The following is a 9,821-nucleotide window of genomic DNA, read 5'->3' as shown; positions in this document are numbered from 1 at the left end:
CTGAATTTTCTGGTTGCACAAATTAAAATTCTCATTAATGTTTTTTTTTAATTTGACAATGCAATAGTTGCTACTATAGTTTCAGTTGAAATGTTGCATTTGGAACGGTAAGCCAATACTCGCTTTTACTTCTGAACAGGGCTGTAGACTGTGGCTCAAAAAATCCGCAAAACTGGGATAGGGACAAAGTTTTTTTTTTTTTTTAACAAGCCTGGGAAAAACTCCAGACATGCAGAATTTTTAAAATTAGGGACTTTAAAAATAAAGAAAAGACTACATTATGAGATCTTGGAGGTCACCTCAGGTTTGCGAGGCAATCTGCAACCAACATTGTAGAGATTTCCAAGTCTCCGTGTCAGTTTGTGTGGGAGCCATACACAAGATAGAACAGGTGAAACAGGGGCAAGGGAAGATAAAGTTAGAGGAGGAGAGAAGGTATAAAAAGAAATCTGAAGATGGAGGGGTACATAAAATGATGCAGTGAGAAGGACAGATAGCTCCAGATAACTTGATCTCATCAGATCTTAGAAGCTAAGAAGCATTGGCCTTGAAGAAGAAGAAGAAGAAGAAGAAGAAGAAGAAGAAGAAGAAGAAGAAGAAGAAGAAGAAGAAGAAGAAGAAGAAGAAGAAGAGTAGTTTGGATTTATATCCCCCCTTTCTCTCCTGCAGAAGACTCAAAGGGGCTTACAATCTCCTTGCCCTGCCCCCCTCACAACAAACACCCTGCGAGGTAGGTGGGGCTGAGAGAGCTCCGAGAAGCTGTGACTAGCCCAAGGTCACCCAGCTGGTGTGTGTGTGAGTGTACAGGCTAATCTGAATTCCCCAGATAAGCCTCCACAGCTCAGGCGGCAGAGCAGGGAATCAAACCCGGTTCCTCCAGATTAGATACATGAGCTCTTAACCTCCTACGCCACGGCTGCTCTTGGTTAGTAACCCTTGGTTAGTATTTGGGTGAGGGACCTCCAAGTGAGTCCAGGATCGCTATGCAGAAGCAGGCAATTGCAAACCATCTCTGAATGCCTCATGTCTTAAAAACCCTATAAGTTGCTATACATTGGCTGCAACCTGATGGCACTCCGCACATGCAGAGGATCCCTCCATTCTTCTAGCCATAATTGGCACAGCTGATATTGCTTGTGGGAGCCAAGGACTGCACCCTATGGTAGCAGTTTGGAGAAGTAGCAAGAAGAGCAGGCACAGGAGATGAGCATTCCTTCTTTCTTGCTTCATGAAATCAGACTGGGTTGAGATAAATGTCGAAGGTTTGATCAAACCAATTGCTGAACGGATAAGGTGCTGGTATTCAGGGGTGTACCCCCCAGCGGGACATATGGAGTCAAATGTCCCCAGGCTGCGGCCATTTAGTCACTTGGGGGGCGGAATGTTTACCTTTATGCCCCCCTCCTCTCCCCCCCCCCCCCACCCTGGGTCCATACACTGACTTCAAGACCTGGTGCAAAAAAAACCACGTTGTTTGGTCATGGTGGGGGAGGGGGGGCAGAACACTCAGATTTTGCACCGGGCTACATTTTCTCTAGATACGCCTCTGATGGTACTTCATTACCCTTCCTTCGAGTGGTTCCTGGCAAAGTCACATCATTTACAATAGCAGTTATGGTGTTTCTCAGAAAGCCCAGTCGGAATTTCAGATAAAAACTTCTATTGAGTGTATGAAGATCAAGATTAAATGGATCAAATTCATTGAAGCGGCATTTGAATGCTCAGTTTTCCTCATTGCCATGTGTTTTATTTTGGAGCAGCAGTGGCGTAGGAGGTTTAGCGCTCGTGTATCTAATCTGGAGGAACCTGGTTTGATTCCCGCTCTGCCGCCTGAGCTATGGAGGCTTATCTGGGGAATTCAGATTAGCCTGCGGACTCCCACACATGCCAGCTGGGTGACCTTGGGCTAGTCACAGCTTCTTGGAGCTCTCTCAGCCCCACCTACCTCACAGGATGTTTGTTGTGAGGGGGGAAGGGCAAGGAGATTGTAAGCCCCTTTGAGTCTCCTGCAGGAGAGAAAGGGGGGATGTAAATCCAAACTCTTCTTCTTCTTCAAAGCCACAAAATGGCTGTGAATGAGGTCCCAAATGATACAGCCTCACTCAGGTATGACTCACACTTGGGTGTGTAAGCTGATGAATTACTATTGTACTTTATTTTTACACTCTTCTCATCTAGTGTTGCCAACCTCTAGGTGGGGGCTGGGGATCTCCTGGAATTACAGTTGGCCTGCAGACATCAGTTTCTCTGGAGAAAATAGCTGCTTTGGAGGGTGGGCTCTATGAGGCCCCTCCCCCCCCAAATCTCCATTTCTAACCCAATCAGCTGTTGTATGAGAGCAAAGCTATATAATTTCCTATTGTGTGTCTGAAGTCTGGTGACTGTCAATGGGTCTATTCTATGTGGGTGTGTCAAAACTCTGTTGGGGGTAGGAAATCCCCCTGGTCAAGTGGCCATTGTTCAACTCTTCAAGCAATAATGTGTATGTGTGAGGTGAAGCAATGTCACTAGTGCAGGGGTCTTCAAACTATGGCCCTCCAGATGTTCATGGACTACAATTCCCATCACTTCTTCCAGCATGGCCAAGTGGTAGGGCTCATGGGAATTGTAGTCTCTGAACATCTGGAGGGCCATAGTTTGAAGACCCCTGCTTGACTAGCGAAACAACATCACTTTCAGGGAAAACCCAGAAGTGACTGCAGGTAGTTCTAGGAATGGATAGAGTTACCCACTGCCAGTTCTGGGTTTTCCCTATATGTCATGTCATCCTGCCAGCACTGACACTCCCCCACATGTTCCTGTCCCCAATTCATCTGGCAGTTACTCTGCCTGGCCACCCTAATCCTGTGGGCTTGGCATTGCTGACAGGACCTTTTCCTCAAAGAAATGGCACTTAAAAATTATTGTTGGTGTCTACTCAATTAGCATTAATTACCAACAAATTATTCTGCAAATTACCCATCAGAGCTTGGAAAAGGTAATCTCATTAAATGGGGAGGGAAAAGCATCACCATGTGTGTGAAGAAATACCCACAGTTAGTGGTGGGATTCAGCAGGTTCGCACCACTTCGGCAGAAACCGGTTGTTAAAATGGTGCTTGTAAACAACCAATTGCTAATTTATTTGAATCCCACCACCGGAACCGATTGTTAAATTATTTCAATCCCACCACTGCCCACAGAGGTCCTGGCAGAGATAGAACAAGAGTAGATTTATACTGTTGTGAGTGGGCCAAAGGATCTTGGAATGCAGGAGATCCTTGTCTTTTGGGATCTGATGTAGGATAGCAGATCTGCTGCTCAGAGTTTCTCTTTGCTGCCACCTGGGCTTTACCTGTATACTGTTAAGAAAAGCAAAAATGATTTCAAGTTTCTTCCAGTGGGAACCAACTCAGTCAAGGAAGCGCTGGAACTTCTTACTGCTCGGACAGGTTGTAAAGCTTTAATTCTACTTTGGAAACGACTTCTAAAGGAAGTGTTAACTCACAATGAATAGAATATTAATGAGGACCCAACAAATCCTTCACTGTAGGCAACTGTCTGTTGCTAGTTAGACTTGTTAATATTATACTTAAGTTTCACTCTTGTTTTGAAATGGCATTCTTGAAGGGATATAACTTCCTCTGGGAAGAGAGGCAGGAATCATGATGGCTTTGCTTCTCCATGCATACATACTAGTCATTCTTCCAAAATGCTGCAAAATTGGGTTGGCTGCATGTAGAAGATTGCCACCCAGCAGATTGGGGTGTGTGACCTACCTGAGGGTCCTGAGCTATGGTCCACTAAGCTTCCTTCCACTATGGCCTGAAGTCCACTAAGCTATCCTTCTCTATACTAATCATCCTTCCAAAATGCTGCAAAATTGTGCTGACTGCGTGTAGAAGATTGCCACCCAGCAGATTGAGGTGTGTGACCTACTTGGGCCCCCCAAACTATGGTCTGAAGTCCACTAACCTTCCTTCCCCTCCCAAATCCTGTCCTTATATTGCTTAAAACAATTTGCTTTTCATAGTAGATCTTTTCTCATTCACACATGCTTGGCAACTGCTGGCTCACTTTCCAGGTTCACCAATCTCAGTCTGAGCTTCTCCGGCTCCTGTGCTCCATCATGGCTTCAGCAACAAGCTGTGTCGGAGCTGATTCAAGCTGAAAACTTGGGCCTTCAGATTAGTTTTGCATCATGCACCTCATGCACTGAGCAAACATTTAATATGGCGGTCATCGGGGTGCTGTGTGGTTTCCAGGCTATATGGCTGTGTTCTATCAGCATTCTCTCCTGACGTTTTGCCTGCATCTGTGGCTGGCATCTTCAGAGGATCTGATAGTTGGAAAGGAAAGCAAGTGGAGTATATATACCTGTGAGTAAAGGTCAATAGGTGAGGGCATCTGAATAGGAGTGGCCTGGCAAGTGAGTAACAATGAAGTATAGCATGTGAGTAACAATGGGGATAGCAAGGTCAATAGGAATCACTCAGTGATTCCGGCCATGAAAGCCTTCGACAATACATGGTGGTCATCATTTGACAGTGTGACCCTCGTTTCCATTTATGGCAGATTAAAACTGTATCCCCGGATGCTGAGAGATGTGTCTGCTGTGGACCTGTCAACTTCCATCTTCGGACAACGAGTCAGCATGCCAATATGCGTTGGAGCGACTGCCATGCAGCGCATGGCTCATGCAGATGGCGAGACAGCTACTGCCAGAGGTAAGCCACAGCAACACAGAGTCCGTTTGAGACAAAGAACATGACTCAACAATGGGTCCTTCCTGCTTATTGAAATTTTATTTTCCATGGATTCAGTTACGTGATAATCCTGACATCACTTCTGCATAAAACATCAACATGAAACAACATTGGGGGTTGGGGGGAGCATTAGTAACCAATGGCTTAGAATTTATTTTCTTTGTTACGTATGACAAGTGGGGGAAACCATAAGAACTCACCGGGTAGGGAAACGGAACTCTCATCTCCCTCTGCTAGTGGTTCTCTTTCCCATATTGTCTCAGGCTTCCCCCCCCCCCCCCGCGCCTCTTTTCCTGCTTCCTTCCTTCCCCTTAGCACCCACTTCCCCTTTCTTCCAGTTTCTTTCTTTCCTCCCTCCTCCTTCTCTGACTGCTCTGACACCCTGGTAAAGGGGCGAAACCGCAGCCTTGTGGCCGCCGCTGCCCTCCCTGGCAGTGAGATGTGATGCAGAATGCTGCAGCAGCATCTGTACACCTTGGCCGCTGCCAGCACGGTGAGGGTAAACCTGGGGTCAACTCCCTCCCAGCCATCCAGCGCATTACAGCAGCAGCTGCAAGGTGTGACTTATGCAACTCTTTTTGGGTGAGATATGCCTGTTGTGTGCTATGGGGGCTTCTTGGTGGTGGTGGGCTGTCATGCTTGTGAAGGTTCCCCATGCTGCTGGGAAGCCCCTTTGGGAGCGGTGGGGCAGCGCATCTGGCCACCTGAACTCGTGGAACTGCCCATCATTTTTTAAAAATTGGTATGCAACTTGTTTAGGTCTGACATTTTGACTGAAGGTTTAAAATTTTAGGCTAAGCTCTCGTTGCAAAATGTCAACTAAGGTGTTTTCTCGAGGACTGGAAAGGAAAAATGAGAATGGAAACAGGAACCGGGTTAGCCAAACCCCAACAATAACTTGCCACAGCACAAGGAAGCGTATTAAATTGATGAACTGTAATAACTATTACTCATATACTAGTCAGCAATCAATGAACCGATATCATATGAAATGTCCAATAAATACTGTTAACACATAGTCCGTTTCTACTCATTCATAGTCCATTGAAAGAACAAGTCAAGGCGTGATGGGTCCCATTGTGGTTGGAGGATACACTTCCTTGTGCTGTGGCAAGTTATTGTTGGGGTTTGGCTAACCCGGTTCCTGTTTCCATTCCAATTTGCTATCATGCCTTTTTTTTCCAAGGAAAAATGAGAACCTGCAAACCAATAGATTCCTCTTATCCCTCACTGTTCCCACTAAAGACCACACACGTTTTCATTTCAAAATGAAAACAAAAATAACTCAAGAGTATTTGTACTTCACTGTGGCTAACATGATCGTTACAAGTCATGGATACATCGAGTTCAAGGCTTACCAATACAGTGAAGCGCCAGATTCAGCACTGTCTAACATTGAATACATCAGAATGAAAAACTATCCTTAGGGTCTGTTACCCATCAGTAGAGATCCAAGATGCAAATCTGGCCATGTGGATTCATGGCATAGGGACATTGTGACGAGACTACTGCAATGTACTGTATATTCCACTGTTTGGTGGAATGCTCTTCCTCCAGCTGTCCGGGCCCTGCGGGACCTTAATGAGTTTCGCAGGGCCTGTAAGACTGAGCTATTCCGCCAGGCTTTTGGGGAGACCAGCCGCTGATGCCCCTCCTCTCCTCCCCCCCCTTTCTATTTAACAACTGGGGCCCTACTGTTTCCTCCTAGGGGAGTTAGTTGTTGGATGCCATCTACTGTTACTGTTTGATATATTTTATGATTGGACGCTGTATTTTAATGTACACTATCGCCATTGTATGATGTGTGCTTTTAATTTTGTTGTAAACCGCCCTGAGCCCTCTAGGGGAGGGCGGTATATAAGTTCAATAATAAATAAATAGATAGATAGATAGATAGATAGATAGATAGATAGATAGATAGATAGATAGATAGATAGATAGATAGATAGATAGATAGATAGATAGATAGATAGATAGATAGATAGATAGATAGATAGATAGATAGATATTGGTATATTGAGCAGCAGTGGCGTAGGAGGTTAAGAGCTCGTGTATCGAATCTGGAGGAACCGGGTTTGATTCCCAGCTCTGCCGCCTGAGCTGTGGAGGCTTATCTGGGGAATTCAGATTAGCCTGGGCACTCCCACACACACCAGCTGGGTGACCTTGGCCTAGTCACAGCTTCTCGGAGCTCTCTCAGCCCCACCCACCTCACAGGGTGTTTGTTGTGAGGGGGGAAGGGCAAGGAGATTGTAAGCCCCTTTGAGTCTCCTACAGGAGAGAAAGGGGGGATATAAATCCAAACTCTTCTTCTTCTTCTTCCTCCTTCAAAATCAACTTGGAAACTCCATTTGGTACAGAATGATGTGGCTCAACTATTATCCAAAGCTAGATGGAGCATGCATATTACTTCTATTCTGCTGTCACTCCACTGGTCACCCATCAGTTACCAGGCTCAATTTAAAATATTAACTATCACAAAAGAAATCTTTTATGGCCTTGGACCCTCATAGCTGTGAGACTATCACTCCCACTACACTCCGTCATGACCAGCTTTGCTTATCCGAGCAAAGCCTTCTGCAGCTGCCAACCTGCAAATGGGCAAAGTCATCCACTGCCCACAGATGTGCCTTCTCAGATGTAGCTAACGCCATGTGAAATGATCTGCCCAGCGAGGTCAGGAAAGTTGTCCTTCTCTTGGCTTTCCCCAAAACTATGAAAAATGGAATTATTCAAGAAGGCTTTTTCGTGCAGGCAATAGAGTAACACTGTACAAAACGATTCACAAAGTTACTTGGACAAATTATTACAGACTGTCATGTATGCTACTGTGGACAGTTAGCTGTAAAGTGGATCCTACTGTGTGATTTTGCATCACTTAATATGTCATGTTAACTCTTATGATTCGCTTCTGTTTTTTCGACTTCTGGTTGGTTCTACTGCCCAAATCATGTTTTATTGATTTGTTGAATGTTGCATCCTGTTGATTGTATTAACGCACTCTGTGTAATCTGCCTTGAGTCCCAGGGAGAATGGTGGTTTATAAATAACATAAATAAATAAATAAAAATGATGGTGGGTGGGATCTGAATGGTCGTAGGTCTTGTGTTTGCAAAAATAATTGTAAGTTTACAAGTAATGTTGTTGATTTAGCTTGTTTAGTCAATTAAAGCTTGTAACCCAGCTTGAAGTTCTGAAAGATCTGATAAACAGCTTAGTGGGAGAGGCAGCAACAGTAAATCCGAAAGCCCTGGCTGTAATTACGACTGGCATAATTCTCCTACAGAGAAGAGGTGTCATTGTCCTATAGGGGAGACCATTAATAGTAGTTACCCTGTCTGGAAAAACTAGAGATGTGGGTAAACATTCTCTGAGAAACAAGTAGCCCTGGAAATTGCAAAGGTACAGGTGAATTTCGATTGGTGGTCAGGCAGAAGAGAGATCATCTACTCTAAGCCATCTTTAGTGGCTGGGTTCACCCTGTGGAGAGGCTTCCCAACTCATCTTTTGGTTGGAGGATGATTTTATCCTTAAATCTATTACCCCCTCATGCTCTTAAAAATGAGTGTCTTTCTTGCTTCCTTCCCGATTTGTCCAATTAGGGTGTTTTGGCAGGAGGGTGGAAGACTGCAGTTGTTGGGAGTTGGGGGGGTGGCTTTATCTTAAGCTGCCCTAAAAGTGTAATGAGCCCAGAGAGGAATTGCTTGGGTACACATATATAGCAGTGGTGGGATCCCAAAACCATTTGTTAGGTAACAGAGTTCCCCATGGTGGTGGGATTCAAACTGTGGCGTAGCGCCAATGGGGCTGGGTGGGGTACGATGGGGGTGTGGCTGGGCATTCCAGGGGCGGGGCATTCCTGGGTGGGGCTGTGGCAAGGATGCAGCCGCTGCGCCGGTCCTTGGGCGGGAAATGAATTCATGCAGGCGCAGGCTGCCACGCACGCCGGTGCACCTTCTTCAAGTTCTGCGCGCTACGGCTGAGAGGAGGGGCGTAACTAAGGCAAAAATCACGTGGCAAAATCACCAATTAGTAACCCCCTCTCGGCACACACAAATCATTAGTAACCTACTCTCGGGAACCTGTGAGAACCTGCTGGATCCCACCTCTGGTACATAGGTTCTCTGGTATTGATACCCCAAGGTCAGCGAGTAAAAATCTGCCTGTGCTGGTGATCCCTGACCCGAGAGATGTCTGGCTAGCCTGAACCAGGGCCAGGGCATTTTCAGCTCTGGCCTGAACCTGGTGGAATGCTCTGTCTAGTGAAATCTGGGCCCCGTGGGACAGTTCCGCAGGGCCTGTAGGACAGAGCTGTTCCACCAGGCATGTGGCTGAGATAGTTGTGATTGACCACTGTTCTGCCACCCTACTTTACCTCCTTGCACTGGATATGCAATGGTTGAAATGCTGTCACCATCCTTTCAGATTAAATGTTAATGTATTTCATACTGTGGTTTCATTATATTGTATTTATTATAAATGGTTGGAAGCCGCTCTGACCCCATAAGGGGAGGGGAGGCAAGCTAATCTAATAAACAAAACAAACAGATACTATTCTATTTGTTTACATTTATTCCCCACCCTTTACCACAGTCTCAGCATGGGTTACAATAAAAATCATACAACGGTAAAATCACAACAGTAAAATCACAACAAAACTCCATTCTAAAAACCAAAAAACAGTCTAAAATTTCCAGCACCCAAACAGATAAATAAATATTAAATGTCTGGGGGGGAAAAAAACCTCTTGATCAGTAAGCCATGCAGTTTTTAAATACTGGGAAATGAGGTGGTGTGATTATTATAAACACATATTTATCTCCCTTAAACAGGAAACTGGACATGTCAAAAACTGGATAGCCTTCAAGTATTCCATTGTTATAATCACTATGGACCATCCTGAAGCCATGGTCCTGCTTTTGGGTGATTTAAATGCTTGCATGGGATTAGACGAACCTTCCTTGGAGGCCAAAAACAGAACGATGCTAGGAAACTTTGAGGCTGAGCTGACGAGCAGAGGTGGAGTGCTTACGGGGACATGTGGGGCCCCGCCCCGAAGAATTGTCCCCCACACCCC

General features: G+C 45.4%; 1 protein-coding gene across 1 annotated transcript in view; it reads left to right on the top strand.

Annotated features, from left to right (window-relative positions):
* The first annotated feature begins 4,485 nt into the window (after positions 1 to 4,485).
* The window catches only part of HAO1 (hydroxyacid oxidase 1), a 29,361-nt gene continuing 24,025 nt past the window's right edge, over positions 4,486 to 9,821 (top strand). The window contains exon 1 of the mRNA XM_048506161.1: positions 4,486 to 4,705. Within this exon, the coding sequence (XP_048362118.1) occupies positions 4,486 to 4,705 (220 nt within the window). The remainder of the gene's footprint in view (positions 4,706 to 9,821) is intronic.

Source organism: Sphaerodactylus townsendi, linkage group LG01 (assembly GCF_021028975.2).
Source record: "Sphaerodactylus townsendi isolate TG3544 linkage group LG01, MPM_Stown_v2.3, whole genome shotgun sequence".
NCBI lineage: Eukaryota > Metazoa > Chordata > Lepidosauria > Squamata > Sphaerodactylidae > Sphaerodactylus > Sphaerodactylus townsendi.
This window is presented reverse-complemented; position numbering and strand designations above follow the sequence as displayed.